Raw genomic sequence first — 16,497 nt, forward strand, 5'->3', positions numbered from 1 at the left:
AGACTGCCACTTCCACCCGTTCCACTTCCAAAGGTCACGGGAACTTCCAGCGACCTTTGGCCCCAGCAAAAATATCCCGGAATGGATGTGCAGCTCCAGACCGGACGTTTCCATCAGTGCCGTGTGACAGTGGGGCTCGGCGGATTTCGCGCCCTCGCATCGCGCCCTCGCACTGCCCAGCGAGGTCACCCGTCACCGTGTCTCTCCTTCTCGCACCACGGTGAGTGGCTCCACTGTCCCCCGTTCCAGCTTTATGGGCGCCGGTGGAGAAGGGGTGCCCGGGGTTCCGTTGCAGGGGGCCTCGGCATCGAGAGGGTCCCCCCCGGCCGACCTGGCCTGGTCGCTCAGCAGTTTGACCAGGAAGTTGATGTATTTCATGGCCAGGCGAAGGATCTCATTCTTGCTCAGCTTCTTGTCAGGCGGGTGGGTAGGGATGAGTTTCCGCAGCTCGGCAAAGGCCCCATTCACGTTCTGCTGGCGCCAGCGCTCCCGGCTGTTGGTGAAGACCCGGCGGGCCACTTTCTGGGGTTGCAGACCTGAGCGGGTGGAAGGGCAGAGGGGTGAATGGGTAGGAGGCATCCACAAAGGGGGAGCGGCTGGAATGGAAAAACCGAAGAAAAGCCTTAAATGACTGGACCAGTGGCCCACCCGGCCCAGCATCCTCTTTCACATGAACACAAGAAGCCACCTGATACTGAAGCAGACCATCAGTCCATCCAAGTCAGTATTGTCTACTCAGACCGGCAGCGGCTCTCCAGGGTCTCAGGCGGAGGTCTTTCACATCACCTACTTGCCTGGTCACTAACTGGTGATGCTGCTGGGGATTGAACCTGGGACCTTCTGCATGCCAAGCAGAGGCTCCATCAATGAGCCACGGCCCCTCCCCACAGCTCTCCAGGGTCTCAGGCGGAGGTCTTTCACATCACCTACCTGCCTGGTCCCTTTAACTGGAGATGCCCCTGGGGATTGAACCTGGGACCTTCTGCATGCCAAGCAGATGCTCTTCCACTCAGCCACAGTTCCAGATAAAAGTGTGAAGAGCATATTGAACACACGAAGCTGCCTGGTACTGAATCAGACGGTTGATCCATCAAAGTCAGTCTTGTTTACTCAGACAGGCAGCGGCTCTCCAGGGGCTCAGGCAGAGAAAGGTCTTTCAATCACCTACTTGCCCAGTTCCTTTAGCTGGAGATGCCGGGGGTTGAACCCAAGACCCTTCTGCATGCCAAGCAGAGGCTCTACCACTGAGCCACGGCCCCTCCCCACATGGTGGCCCTCTCCCTCCTGCCAAATGGGCCCCTCTGTGCCCGCATGCACTCTCCTGCTGCCAGAGAAGTGGGGCTGCACACAGCCTTCCCCACCTCTGGCCACTCACCCTCCGTGATCTCCTGTTCATAGTGGCTCGGCCTGCGTTTGAGGCGGCTGTTAGGGAACAGGCCAAAAGTCCCGGAGCTGCCGATGTAGATGCTGGGAGGGAGAGAGCAGAGGACAGGTCAGGGGCACGACGAGCAGGGTTGCCAACTCCGGGTTGGGGAAAACCTGGAGATTTGGGGGTGGAGCCTGAGGAGGGCGTGGTTTGGAGAGGGAGGGACTTCAATGGGGTATAATGCAACAACAACAATAATAATAACAACAATATGCCAATAAAGGAATGATGATAAAAATAATATAATCCCCTTCTCTCCAAAAGGGAAATTTGACAAGGGTTTATAATTAGCCACATCATTTTTGGCCAAAGGAGTCTATCAACACTAAAGAGTCTACTACATATGTGAAATCAAAGTCCATCCAAAAATGAGGTCTGAAGGCGCTTATTACAGGTAAGTCGACAATAACAGGTGACTAGACAATTCAGCTCAGGGTGGATCCAAAGCTTGGACAAGAGGAAGCTTATGCAATCACAAAAATGTGTAATTCAACAGAAGAAAATGGCGTTTCAGTAACTATCCATTTCACTGGAGCTTCTTCAGAATGGATGTCGACTTAACCGCTCAGCATTGGCAACTGCTTTTTGTTGTTGTGTCAGGGTGGCATAACTGAAATGGGAAAACCCATAGCGGATCAGCTGACCCGGCCACCGGAAAGTCACGGACCGTGCCAGGGTTCCTCCCCAACCCCACCCACCACACCCAATGGCTTCCCCTCATGACTTACCTGTTGAGGAAGGGGTGGGGCTGGTAGGGCGGGGGCAAGAGCGGGCTTCTGGCTCCAGCGAGAGGCATGGGGGGCGGAGGGGGCCCGTGGGGCAGAGTGGAGAGCTGCAGAAGGCCAGGGATGGGGCGCAGGGCGGTGAATTGGGTGGCGGGGGCTTCAGCATGGCTGGGGGGCCTGCTGTGGCCCAGACTGATGACCGGGATGCCGTGGGGCAACGGTGTGGAGGGGGGCTCAGGCAAAGGACTCCCCCTGGTCTGAGGAGAGGGAGAGGTGGGGCTCGCAGGGGGCGGGCTGGCTCCAGCCACATCCTCCCCACTGGCTGGAGAAGGAGTGGGGGGTGGGGAAACAGAGGGGGGAGGGTTTGACTCCTCTGGGAGAGCAGGGGGCGCGGGGCTCTTCAGCTTCTCCATCATTTTCACTCTGTTCCTCATCTGTGGAGAGAAGGGAAGAGGTGAGGAGGTGCCACATTGTCAGTTTGGATCAAGCCACCAGTCCACAAAGCCACTACGGATGGAGGGCCTCCTAGGCTGGCCAACTGGGGAGACCAGAGCGGAGCTTAGTCACCGGCCATAAGGGGTCCCAGGAGAAGGCGTCACCTGCCCCTAAGAGGCACCTCTAGTTCACAAGAAGCTACAAAAAGAACCCCAGCCGGGGCCATTCAACCCACTCCCCCATTCAGCCCCATCCCCTGAATTAAGTGGGGTTTATTCCCAAGTAATTAAATGAGCAGGAACTGCAGTAGGGTTGCCAGGTCCCTCTTTGCCACCGGCATGAGGTTTTGGGGGTGGAGCCTGAGGAGGGCGGGGTTTGGGGAGGGGAGGGATTTCAATGCCATAGAGTCCAATGGCCAATAGTTAGCAAAACCTGACACCTCTGTGTACAAAGCAGGATGCTCCAAAGCGAAGTAAACACAGAGTGGCAAAACTGTGTAAATTACTATATCTCTTTACCAGAAATCAACATGCTGCCCTTAACAAACTATAAACATATTGCTCTCAATGTAAAACCAGAGAGTCCATATGATGATCCACAAACGGTCCTTATTATTCTTGCTTGCTTTAATCTCTTGTAGGAGAGCCCGCCACCCTGGAAGACGATGACTATTCTCGAGAAATCTTTGTTTCAAATTCCCCACTTCTTCCTCAGTCCCTCAGTTGAGAACTCTCCTTTCAAATAATAAACAACTTATCAATGCTAACTCTACATACAATAATAAAAGTGCAACTAATACAAAACCATATGACTCACCAGTGTGGCTATTCTTCAAAAATACATGGTCCTTATGGACAGACCACTTTGCAAAGTTCCATCATGGGATATGTTATAGCAAGGGTTGATACTAAACCATTCCTACCAGTTTTATCTTACCAAATTAATTACAGGTGTGCTGACCAGCAAAAACTTAAAAGAAATACTGACAGGCATCGGATGCAGACTCATACTGCTCAAAGGAAACATACCAGATCATTAAGGTAAGGTAAAAGTCCCTGTGCAAGCACCGGGTCATTCCTGACCCATGGGGTGACGTCACATCCCGACGTTTGCCTTCCCCAGTCATCTTCCCTTTACCCCCCAGCAAGCTGGGGACTCATTTTACCGACCTCGGAAGGATGGAAGGCTGAGCGACCTTGAGCCGGCTACCTGCAACCGACTTCCTTTGGGATCGAACTCAGGTAATGAGCAGAGCTTTTGACTGCAGTACTGCAGCTTAACACTCTGCGCCACGGGGCTCTTCTCCAGATCATTAGCCACATTCAAACCATTCGGAGTTACGGTATCAAACAAATGAATGAAGAAAGCCTCCTTCTGCAACAATATCTTTTCCACATCAACCCGATCATCGGATTTCATTTTCAAATGCCATAATACAAAATAGCACAAATCATTTTCAGAATGTTTTTTAGTCCAGAAATGTTCCACTACTGGAGTCTCTATTACTTTAGCTCGTATCCAGGATCTATGCTCCAATATCCTCGTTCTCACTGATCTAGTGCTGGACCCAATATACAAAAGATTACATGGACATTTAATACAATAAATAATTCTCCTGGTGTTACAATTGGTAAATGTCCTTAATTGGAATCTAAACGAGGTATCCAGCCTCTGGAACTCCTTAACTTCTAGGCATAAGGGACAGGCTGAACAGTTTTTACATTTAAAATGTCCCCAAGGGAGCCTGTCAACAATAGGTCCCTTTAAATCCATATGCACTAGCCTGTCACGTATAGATGAGGTTCTTTTCCACCCTAAAATGGGTGGATTTTCACAGCCCTTTATGGTTTGCACCATGTGCTAGCGTTTCCTAATAATCTGTTGAATCTTGCCTGAAAAATGTGTATATTGAAAGACAAAGGACAACTTGTTAGGATCTTCCCTATTCTTCTTATCTAGGATGTCCTGCCTCTCTAAGGAATTGATTCTTAGTACAGCCTGCGGCCATTTCCTCCAGGTGAACTGATTTCTATCGGCTGGAGATCAGTTGTAATAGCAGGAGATCTCCAGCTAGTGCCTGGGGGTTGGGAACTCTACTTCTGTGTGTCTTTGGTGTCTTCCTGTGACCCCAGGTAATCCTGCAGACAGTTCATGTGATCAGTTCTTGAACCCAATGCCACTTATGTACAAGTGCAAAAAACCAGGCAATCCCTAGTGATTGCAAGGCTCCTTCCAACTGAGCCGGCACAAAGAGAGGCTGGACTGCCAAAGACTGCCAGCCTCAGGACACAAGCGGATGGCTTCAACGACTCCACCATGTGACTGGGGAGAGGGCACTTCCTTTTTCCCTGTGAATGAGCTTATTCAAAACAACACCCTCTCTTTTCTTCTACTAGAAAATCTGTTTTATAATTTCAAATTTTATTTTGTTCTTGTTTCTCAGATGGCAAACATGGGTGTTGCAAGGTACAGCAGTTTGTAGCTTGCTCTCAAGTGTGGGGTTTGCTTATAGAAAATCTAGCAGCTGAATCCTGGGCAGGATAACACCCCTCAGCCTCATTTTTAAGTCATTGTAAGGCATGCCTGAGGGGGTTGGGGGAAGGCTCCCCCTCTCCTGGCTCTCCACAAACTATGCAAAAATGAATGATTCAGAGGGATTTTCTATGAGAGCAATAGTGTACTAAACACTGCACTATACTAAATGATTCACAAAGTTACTTAGAAAAATTATTAAGGGCAGTGGTCTAGACTATTGTCTAAAGTTTGCTGAAACCAGCCTGCTATGGAATTCTGCATCATGTAATGTGTCATAGAATCATAGAGTTGGAAGGGACCACCCGGGTCATCTAGTCCAACCCCCTGCACAATGCAGGAAACTCACAACTACCTTCCCCTCCAAACACCCCCAGGGACCCCCTACTACATGCCCAGAAGATGGCCAAGATGCCCTCCCTCTCATGATCTGCCTAAGGTCACAGAATCAGCATTGCTGACAGATGGCCATCTAGCCTCTTCTTAAAAACCTCCAGGGAAGGAGCACTTGCCACCTCCCGAGAAAGCCTGTTCCACTGAGGAACTGCTCTGATTCTTCCTGTCTAGATGGAAACTCTTTTGATTTAATTTCAACTCCTAGGTTCTGGTTCGACCTTCTAGGACAACAGAAAACAACTCGGCACCATCTTGTCATATTACAACCCATGCTTTACTTCAGTTCTGTTTTTTAGATATCCGGCTGGTTCTACAACCTAAATCCTGCTTCACTGTTTATTGAATGTCCCATCCTGCTGATTACATTGACTCACTTTATGTAATCCACCTTGAGTCCAAGTGAGAAAGGCGGACGATAAACAAGACAAATGAACAAATATTGTTGAAGGCTTTCACGGTCAGAGTTCATTGGTTCTTGTAGGTTATCCGGGCTGTGTGACCGTGGTCTTGGTATTTTTTTTCCTGATGTTTCGCCAGCAGCTGTCTCTGACACTGTCCTTCAGTGCTACTCCTCTGAAGATGCCTGCCACAGCTGCTGGCGAAACGTCAGGAAAGAAAATACCAAGACCACGGTCACACAACCCGGATAGCCTACAAGAACCAAATAGTGGTTAGTGAGTCGGACTGGGATCTGGGAGTCCCAGGTTAGAATCCCAGGTTTGGGCACCTTGGGTGAGTCACATCCGCTCAGCCTCACCTACCTCACAGGGTCATTGTGAGGATCAAAGGGGAGAATGCTGTAAGCTGCTTTAGGTACCCACTGGGGAGAAGGGTGGGGTGCAAATTAAGTAAATCAAACAGGAAAATAAATTCCCTCAATGGGCCAAATGGAATAATTTTATATCCTAAATTATGCATTTCATGTTGTCAGAGCAATTACATAAGTTTAGATTAGACAGGTCATTAAGTGCTGGATATATTTTAATTTCCCTCCAAACGTCTTGTCCGCCCCACAGGGCTTCCAGAAATTTGACATCTGGTGTCCCTCCCAACTCTCCATCCTCCCTTCTTCACTAAAAACACCAAGCGGGGGGACATGTTGCAATCAGACTGGCAATTCTCTGACTTGTGCGCAGGAAATGCTGGTGGTTTTATGTTCAGCGTGGCAATCTTGTCTCCGCCTGCTGAGGGCTGCCTGGGTGGGGGGGGCTCACTGCGTAGGTGTCAGCATCTGCCTGGAGTCTGGGGAATCCCCCACGCTCCAGGAGAGAGGATCGGGTAAGCCTGGGGCCGGCCTTCTCATCAGACAATCACAGAATGCGGTTGTGGTCTCCGCCACAGGCAGAAGATTTCATTGAGGTGTGGATCTTCAGCAGTGGCCCAGTTCCAGGTTTTGGGGGGGCCTGGGCAGAGAGTGCCCAGGGGCACCCATCTACCCACCACCAGGGGCCCTCTCATGCCTTCCTTTCCCCACACCTACATGCCCCCCCAAATGCCCATACATCTTTCTCCTGTTTGCCAACCTTCCCTGCTCAGTTGCCTGCGCCACCGGGACACCTGACTGCTGCAGCCGTCGCCACCAAGAGAGCCACCGCTCTGCTCCACCCGCGTGCCTGTCCTTGATGGCGCTGGGCAGTGGGGGGCACTGGTGCATCCAGGGGGCAGGGGAGGTGTGTGAGCCCCACCAGAAGACCTGGGCCTCAGAAGCTTCCCTGCCGTGGGGTATGCCAACGCTGGCCCTGCTGCTCTTCTCTCCTCTGCTAACGGAGGCAGCAGGCAAGCCCTGGTTCCCAGGCAAGGGCATCCCGAAATCATCTTCTGCTCCAGCCCCCAGCTGCCTGGTTGAAAGTTCGAGATGCTCAGGGGGAGCCAGGGCTGCCAAACTCCAGGGACTAGATGGAGATCCTCCTGCTGTCAGAACTGATTTCTAGCTGACAGAGATGAGGTAGAAGTAATTTTGAGATCAGTTTTTGAATATGTTTTTAATATATTTATGTTTATTATTGAAATGTTTAATGTTTTAAACTGTGTGATAATATTTTATTTTATTGTTACCTGTCTTGGGTACTGAGTTGGTCAGGAGAAAGGGAGTGCGTGCATACGGTCATCCACCTCTTGCTCAGTTCGGGGCCTGTGTTGGGTTTTGTGTCTTGGTTTTGTCCCCTTCCTCCCCAGGCTGGCAGCTCAACTCTTCCAGTCCTGATGCTCTTGAGAACGCCTATAAAGCTGCTCATGATCCAAGTTGTGTGTGTGGTGGTGGTGGGGGGAGGCTTAACCTCTCCCCGATCACTTTTTCTCATTCATGGCTATTTTAAAGTAACATAAAAGATGGCAAAAAGTCTTAAATCCTCGTTGCTGACCTCTCCCATCCTGTCTGGCTTGGCCCTAAATCTGTCCGAACAAAAAGAACAGCAGTTATTTCTGCCTCTCCTTTTAAAACCACATTAATAACTTTTGGACCCAAAAAGCTATTTTTTTCTTTGCTCTGTCCATGCTTTCAGTTGACTTATAACCCTTCTTTTGGTGATAAATGCATTCAGTTGGGTCTCTGTAAGCCACGGGAAGCTGGGATCAGTCTACACTCCCTAGGAGCTCGAAGGGTGGGGCAGCCCCCTGAGCCCTACTCTCCTGGAGAGCTGCTGTGAGAGAGGTCAATCCCCCTGCAGCCATCTGAAGAGAGAGGGAGATGCCCAAGCGGTGCATTTAAGAGACTCAGTGCAGAACTCCATCCCCATATCTCAAAATGTCATTTGGACCCCCAACAAGGACCAAAGAAACAGCTAATTCAACAATACTGGCCCTGTTCACAAGGTACATTGACTGCATGCACAATCCATGTACAGTGTACGCTTCGGCGCATTGAGTCATTCTCATGTTAAATTCACCCCATTTGCAGCTGGAGGTGAGATTGAAACTCCCCATTTATCCAGATATTGGTTCCTGGTTTCATTTGTAAAGCGAACACGTACCGGCTCTTTCTTACAAACAAAGGTACGCATAAACCTGCTGCATGTGCATTCCCTGTAAAGTGTGAACGGGGCGAACTGGGGACCCCTTTGGAATGAGTGAAGATTTAAATTCCAGTGAGTGTTGAAACAAGCGTGGCTGAAAAACCTGGCTAGTTCAGATGACAGAACTCAGATTGCACCTGTGTGGGCTCACACCTCATGTTGAGTGACCCAGAAGCCTGTTGGGTGGCCTCGGCTCAGTCATTCTTTCTCAGGCTAGCCTACCTCACAGGGTTGTTGTGAGAATGAACTGGAAGAGAGAAGAACCACAAAGAGCTTCTTGGAGCGGAGTCAAGATAAAAAACATGGCTGAGAAGAGATGAGCTACAGAAGGGACTCCCCCAAGAAACACTTGATCAAAGTACTAACAAATTTATGCTCTGTTGTGATTACTCCCAAAGAATGGACTTCACGCCTTTGGAAACTGTCCAGAAACTTCATGTGCTCCAAAATATAGCAGCCAAGGGACTGTCTGGGCGGGATGCAGAAAACGTGTCTCCCCTGTACTAAGCTGAAAAAACGGGGCTGTCTTTCTATCTGTGTTTGGGCACAGACTTCAAGGCCCCAGCTGAGTTGGTCCCGGGGTACTAGAAGGACCCCCCTCCCCCTGCTTTTAAGAGCCACTTCTCAAGGCCTGCTGTCTGGGCCCTGCCTTCAGAGGCGAGGCGAGGGTTGCCAGGTCCCTCTTTGCTACCTCTGGGAGGTTTTTGGGGCGGAGCCTGAGGAGGGTGGGGTTTGGGGAGGGGAGGGACTTCAATGCCATAGAGTCCAATGGCCAATGCGGTCATTTTCTCCAGGGGAGCTGATCTCTATCGGCTGGAGATCAGTGGTAATAGTAGGAGATCTCCAGCTAGTACCTGGAGGTTGGCAACCCTAGGTGAGGCTGGTGGGACCGGCGGGAACCACCACAGGAATGGCAGAACAATCCAAAACGGAGTCCCCTCCTTCCCCATTAGGGTTGCCCACTGCCCAGGTCTTTCTTGGAAGTGAAGTCAGTCATAGAATCATAGAGTTGGAAGGGGCCACCAGGGTCATCTAGTCCAACCCCCTGTACAATGCAGGACATTCACAACTACCTCCCCCCCCACACCCCCAGTGACCCCAACCCTCCCCCCGCCATGCAGATCCCACAATCAAAGCACTCCCGACAGATGGCCATCCAGCCACTACTTAAAGACCTCCAAAGACGGGGACTCCACCACCCTCCGAGGCAGCACATTCCACCGTCGAACAGCCCTCACCGTCAGGAAGTTCTTCCTAATGTTTAGGAGGAATCCCTTTTCTATTAGTATAAATCCATTACTCCGTGTCCCAGTCTCTGGAGCCACAGAGAACAAGCTAGTTCCCTCATCAACATGACATCCCTTCAACTATGTAAACATGGCTATCATGTCTCCCCTCAACCGTCTCTTCTCCAAACTAATCAAACCCAACTCCTAGTCTCTCCCCATAGGGCATGGCAATTCCTAGTCTGCCCTAAGAATTGCCAGAAACTATCTGGTTTTGTCACAGAGATTCCTAGAGAGGCCTGATGCCACTTTAGAGGTATTTTTTTCTGGACATGAGCTCATACTGTTGCCGAGGATTCCCCCCCACACACACCCCCACAGTGACCACGGGATGCTACGTCCACTGAGGTCATTGGACTTGGAGCGGTGTAACTCTGCTCAGGATGCAACTGTTAAGGTGGGATCCTGGCTAATATGCATGGACCACAGACCATTTTGGCTAATCCTGCTTTAAAGATATTGAAGCGAACGACCATCGCTATATCTTGTTGCTGTTCATCCACTATGTGATGAAGGACCAACTAGAAATCCAGCCCAGCTCCAGTTTTGGTGCAAAAAGAGCGCCGGTATGCAGATGTGCATTTAGTCATAACTTGGTCATAACTTTCGGCGTATCTTCAAGGCAGCCGTTACATGACAAACTACGGATAGAGTCACAGCCTTATCTTTACCAGACAGCAGATAAATTAGATGATAATCGTGTGAACATAAAGGAAAGTGTGAAATCAGTGGAGAAATAAAGGAAGGTCCTATAGAGGAATATGAATCACAACTGAATAGAAAATGGGTAAGCGTTTCTGTCTTTGCCTTTCCGCAAGGGCAGTCTCTCTGTTCGATTGGGCTATCTAATAATCTGCAAAATACTTCGCTCAGGGGTAAGGCATTATGTCTGGCCAAGAAGAAAAGTCTCTGAAAGGTTGGTATAGTTAAGAATTTTAGATAATCTGGAGGCACTAGAAAAGATGGGGTGATCTCTCCCCAAAAAGAGGGTGCACATTTCCTTTTGCCATCGCCACATAATTCAAGATGGTCCCTATGTTCGAAATCTGTGAATATATTACTCATTACTAAAGGGAGGTCTGAGGGAAAACTTGGCTAACAAATCTGTAAATTTCAAAGTATTGTATCTACTACCTTGTCCAGGAAGGCACAAAAGCTTGGTCCATTTTAAAAGATCAGGAAGAAAATCCTAATCTAATAGGACTACTAGAAATCATTTTGATTAGATGACCTGTTCTAGTCCTCTCATTTGACAGAGGAAGAAAAAGGGATGCCAGTTCTCTTTGACCATTCCTAATTTCATTGGCCTCTGCCATGCTTCCTTAGCACTCTCCCCCCCCCACCCCACAGAGCCCCAGACTCCTAGCCTTTTCTCATAGGAAGGTACTCCAAGACCCTTACTGGCCTGCTCCGTGATATTCTTTTTGAGGGGATGTAGCCAGAGGTGCCCCTGGATTCCACATGTGCGTACCCAATAACGGCCATGTGCTTGCTATTTTTCACTGCTGGGAACAGTAAAAAATAAATACATCTGAATTTAGCTCAATTTCTATTAACCGTTCCTGGTATTCAGGCCAAAGTGGGAAGAGTATTTGGGAACTGATATTCAGTCCAGGGTCAGCTCCACAGAGGCCAGCAATGGCAAAGCACCTCTGGCCATCTCTTGCCTTGAAAACCCCACGAGGGGTCTCCTTCAGCACTTCCCACCACCACCATTCAGAGCAGGGGCAGAAATGATGCCTGCCGTGGGCATGCGATCAGAAGAAGAGTTGGTTTTGGTATGCCGACTTTCTCTACCACTTAAGGGAGACTCAATCCTGCTTACAATCGCCTTCCCTCCCCCTCCCCACAACAGACACCCTGTGAGGTAGGTGGGGCTGAGAGAGCTCTAACAGAGCTGTGACTGGCCCAAGGTCCCTGGCTGCCAGTTCTTCCTGCACTGCCAGAGACGCAGCACAGGGAGGGAAAACACACAACGGCACACCCCAGGATCAAGGGAAGAATCTAGGGAAACATTACAGGGAGAGGGGCAGGGAAAGAGAGCCCCGGCCGTGGGGATTATGGTTTCACCTGCCACAGGAGTTCTCTTGGCCAGTGGGGAAAGTGCATGCTTCATATCAGTCAGTGAACCAAACTGGAGAACGAAAAAGACGGCTGACTGTAAACTGGAACCACTGACCCCCGATTTGTCCCGCTTCAGAGTAACGTCGGTGCGGATGCCAGTGAAAGTGCACAATGGGAACGGAGGGGCTTCCGTGTGCCCGAGGGGCTTCTGGTCTCTCCTCCAGGCTTTGCTTTACCAAGTCCTGTTGGCCGCCTGGCAAGTATCAGCCACAACGTGGCCCTGGATGACGATTCTGCAGAAGGCCATGTTGTGCCCATGACAGCAGGCGCATGTGATCAGGACGGTGCGCACGATTAGGAACAACCCCTTTCACATGTACCTCTGTTGACCTGAAACAATGGATTGTACTTTTCTCATAGGCTCTATTCCAGGTCCCTCTTCACTACCGGTGGGAGGTTTTTGGGGCGGAGCCTGAGGAGGGCGGGGTTTGGGGAGGGGAGGGTCTTCAATGCCATAAAGTCCAGTGGCCAAAGCGGTCATTTTCTCCAAGGGAAGAGATCTCTATCAGTTGTAATAGCAGGAGATCTCCACCTAGTACCCGGAGGTTGGCAACCCTAGTTCAGGTTCTCAGAAAGACACTTTGGTAAAGGGAATGTGGGTCTGCGGCCTATAGTCCTGTGACTAGTATGTGTTTTCTGTTTCTGTGTGTATTATCTCACCGCTTTTCATTTCTACTTATGTAAGACCATATTCTGCATCGTTTGACATGTCATTTTTAATACTTGTTCCAGATTTCTGCTTGTTTCAGAGTACTCCTAATAAGCAACATACTACTTATCAGGTGTCTCAGCCTGTTGAGTGCATTCACTTATGCTGTGTCATCTGGCTTGAGTTTCATTGAGAAATAACGTAAATTAATAAAGTTTAAATAAAAAAAGGTATAGAATATGAATAAACCTCCCACTTGTTACAAGGTAATTTGTTGCTTGTGAAAAGAGTCATCTTCATTCAGGATAAATGTTGCGCATTCTTAACGAAGGTGATTTTTCAGGGTCCTGCCGCTGTTGGGACACCATACCCTCATTTTGGGCCGGCTCTGACCCCTCCCCAAATAACTGGAGCTGAGAATTGTGGCTGAGAGGGGCGGGGAGGATATTTTGCAATGCAGGTAGCTGAGCTAGGGGAGAGGCATGAATGAGAGCCCGGGGCTCATTCTGTGTCTTCGTTCGCTGCCCTCAGTCTTTTGTCTGGGTGTCAGGCAACAAAGATGTTTGAGAAATAGAGGAAACGGTTTTGCCCATGTCATCAGCAGGGCTTGGCTTCCCACTCAGCAACATCTGAGGACGTTTCAAAGCTATTCTTATAACCAGAACAAAGAGTGTAAGCAGCTTTTGAATGGCGGCCTGTGGGTACGCGCACACATAAACAGAATTTAACGTTTACAAGTTTTAAACTACGGGTTGCTTATTAAAAGCCGTTTCTGTCATTGCAAAGGGGACGGGGCAATCGTCATATGCTTTTGCTTTCCCCCGAGCATCCTGCCATCCCCTCCGCCCCTGCTGGAGACTGTGCAGAAAAGAGAGGCAAGATGTTTGGTTCAAACTTTCTGCAGGCCAGAGCCAAACAGTGCCCAGATCAGGACTGGCGGCACTCGGGATCTGCGTCTGGGCATCCAGGGAGCTGCCAGCGCCTGATTCACACAACTCTGCTCCGAGGGCCAGACGCACCAACCTCCAGCCACCACTCCATTTAATCGACAATGTTTTACTTGACGCCAATTTGGTTGCAGTTAACAGCAGTGGAAGCAGGCCCTCGCAGCTGAACCGTGAATCTGTCCTGGCAACAGGAAAGCAGCCGTTTAACTCCCCAGTCCCTCCGCTTCCTCATACTATCACTTACTTAAGAGTGGAAATCGGTGTGATTAAGGATGCATAATTCTGTCTGGGATTGGGGCCTCAATAGTTATCAAGTATGTAGTAGATATGACATTAATTGTGCTCCATATCTCTGCAGCATGATTAAGCATGCACAATATATGCTGTGTGTGTGTGTACACATTTGCATTCAATAATATATATAGTACATAATATAAAATATATTGTTATATTCACGTAATGTAAATATAACCAATTACATTCTTCCCGAAGAAAGTTTCTTTGTGGCCCTAAATCTTCCTTACTGTCTGAACAGTTTTGAGTGTGCCTTATGCAGGTTGTCGCTTGACACAATTTTGGATTTTGTTTACTGCCAGAACAAGAGGCTACCCCAAAGACTCACAATGAAGTGGGGTGTGTGTGATTGTCGTGCCTGGCCATTTGCACACCATTTCCATGCTTTTCTTACACAGAATACTTCCCAAGAAAGTATACATTTAAAAGTATACATTTAAAGTGATGGTTATTACAACAGCTATTAGTCTAGGAAGAAATGTTTAGATTTTTGACTAGTGCTGTTTGTTCATAAAGTGTCATATTGCTTTTTGAGTAGCCATACTATGTGAGATTGTTATCTGTCCCTGTTTTATGTCTGTTACGCTTGTGATGTTGGGATCAGTTGATCACAACTGTTCCTACGAGTTATCATTGCAGCCAACCCACAAAACAAAGCATAGTCAATAACAAAGTGTCTTATCGCAGATACATCGCACGCTCGAGATAACCATGAGAAGAGGACTTGTTTTGATCTTATATAATTCCAAGCACAACCTCTGCACACAACAAAGTACAGAATTACAGATGAAACAGCGCAGTGTGCAAAGTCTGATATAGAAAACACGAGGCAGGCGTTACATAGAATTTGGTCGGGAAACCAAAGGGGAGCCGATCAATTTTGCTACAAACTGAACTCAGATAGAAAATAATCTGGGGGTGATGTGGGGCCCATAAAGAAGAGAGAAGAGCTGTGAGGATTATAGCCAGGACCTGCGGACACATTACAGGAGAGCCTGAAACTCAAACTGAGATGCAGGTGGGAGTTTTATGCCTATTGATTATTAGTGGTTAAGTGGGAGAAAACACCACCGAAGAAATTAGCATTGCCTGAGGGATGGTGCTTTTCTTTCCCATTTTCTTAACAAAACAGAGAATTTGGGTTTTAGTATAAAATCTATTTGTCTTGGAATTGCCTCGTTAGGACTGCCGTGAAAATTTCACCCCGCTGCTTTATTTTCGGCGTAATCCCGGTGGTTGAGCACCCTTTTCTCATACTGAGAGTTCTGGCAGGGTGATAAGAAAAAGGCAAATTGTTCCTAAAGAACAAAGAGTTTCCACATGGAAAAGGAAAATTTGAGGAAGAATTATTTTTAGATTAATTGCTGCTCTAGGCACCCTTTTCCTGGATGACTGAAACTGTAGGAAAATCATTAAGAAAAGATACATTTAACACTGGAGGGGGGAAAATAGGATGTTGTGGATCAAGAACTGGGCTGTGGGCTACCAAAAGGGTTTAATCTCAGAGCGAAAACAACTCGTGAGGCAGGCAACGACCACCCGTCAGCCCCTCTGCATAACCCACACGCTAAAGGACTTCAAAACATGCATACAGCCCACTTTGCTTAAATAACATATTTGCTGAATGGCAGACTTCTGCCCTTTGGTCCCAAGGAAGATGCCAGCCTCCCTCTCCTCCCACCGATGCCCCCCGCTTCACCTGTCAGACTTCACCCAGCGAAAGCCGTCTTTCCTTCTCCACAGGTCCACGGCCGTCATTTTTAATTTCCCCTTGCCGGTGGACAACCAGGAGGCGAAATCCCATTCAGGTGCCGAGGAATTTCAAGGCGAGATGAAGTGTCACCTGGTAGCTGGTAGCAGAACGGTCTGGGTGGCCAGGGGGGACGGGGTGCGGAGCCAGCCCCAGGGGCCCACTTGACCCAAAGTGGGTGCTGGGAAAAGATCCCACCCCGGAGTCCAGGCAGGTTGATCCCAGGCGGCTCCGGGCAAGTCACCATCCCAGTCGGCCACATGGCGGCCGCCGGCTACCATGTTCGGGGGCCATGATTCACGGCAGCTTTCGCTCTCCTCCACTGCTTCCCCGAGCCAGAGCTTGCGTAGAATTATTATTGTTATTAGCTATGGGGATGGGGATGTTGAATCAATTCAGCTCCAGCTTTTCCTGCCCCCTTCGTTCCCTACCAATTCCCCTGCGGCTCCCTCTCTCTCTTTTTTTGACAGGCACGATTTGGCCACTGGAAGGAGCTGCTTTGGAGAAGAGGTCTGGCCCCGGACCCCTCCCCACTCCCTCCCCTCCCCTCCCCTCCCCTGCAGGAGGGAGATTTCCTGCCCTCTTTGGACAGGGGATGTTCTGCAGCTTGCAGATAAGCCCAGGAGCGGCCTGCGTGGGGCTGATAAGGAAACTCCCGAGTCAGGCCCAGCCTAAGTGAGGGGACTTGGAAAGCAAACAAGAGGAAGAAGGCCGGACCCGGCACGCTGGAATCACATAGGCCAGCGAGTGCGAGAGACGCCGCCGTGCCCACAGAAGAGAGGCAGCTGAGCGAGGCTGGCCCACGGGAGGAAGAGAGGCTTGGAAGGAAGAGAGAAAGTGGGTTCCTGTCCTCCGGCCAGCCTCCTGCCGGGGTCCCCTGCGGGCACCTTGCCCATCTACCTCCGACCAGGCATCACACTTC

At 49.5% G+C, this 16,497-nt stretch overlaps 2 protein-coding genes across 2 annotated transcripts in view; one reads left to right on the forward strand and one right to left on the reverse strand.

The window, feature by feature from the left end:
- The window catches only part of ELOF1 (elongation factor 1), a 226,365-nt gene that overhangs the window by 163,814 nt on the left and 46,054 nt on the right, over positions 1–16,497 (forward strand). The gene's annotated exons all lie outside the window — the stretch shown is intronic.
- LYL1 (LYL1 basic helix-loop-helix family member) lies at positions 193–15,608 on the reverse strand. The gene is made up of 4 exons (XM_056858538.1): positions 15,525–15,608; positions 2,155–2,585; positions 1,376–1,467; positions 193–536 (listed from the first exon to the last, which is right to left on the reverse strand). Exons 2-4 carry the CDS (start codon positions 2,583–2,585, stop codon positions 193–195), a joined length of 867 nt encoding a protein of 288 aa, XP_056714516.1. The 5' UTR covers positions 15,525–15,608.

Source organism: Euleptes europaea, chromosome 1, assembly GCF_029931775.1.
Source record: "Euleptes europaea isolate rEulEur1 chromosome 1, rEulEur1.hap1, whole genome shotgun sequence".
Classification (NCBI taxonomy): Eukaryota; Metazoa; Chordata; class Lepidosauria; order Squamata; family Sphaerodactylidae; genus Euleptes; species Euleptes europaea.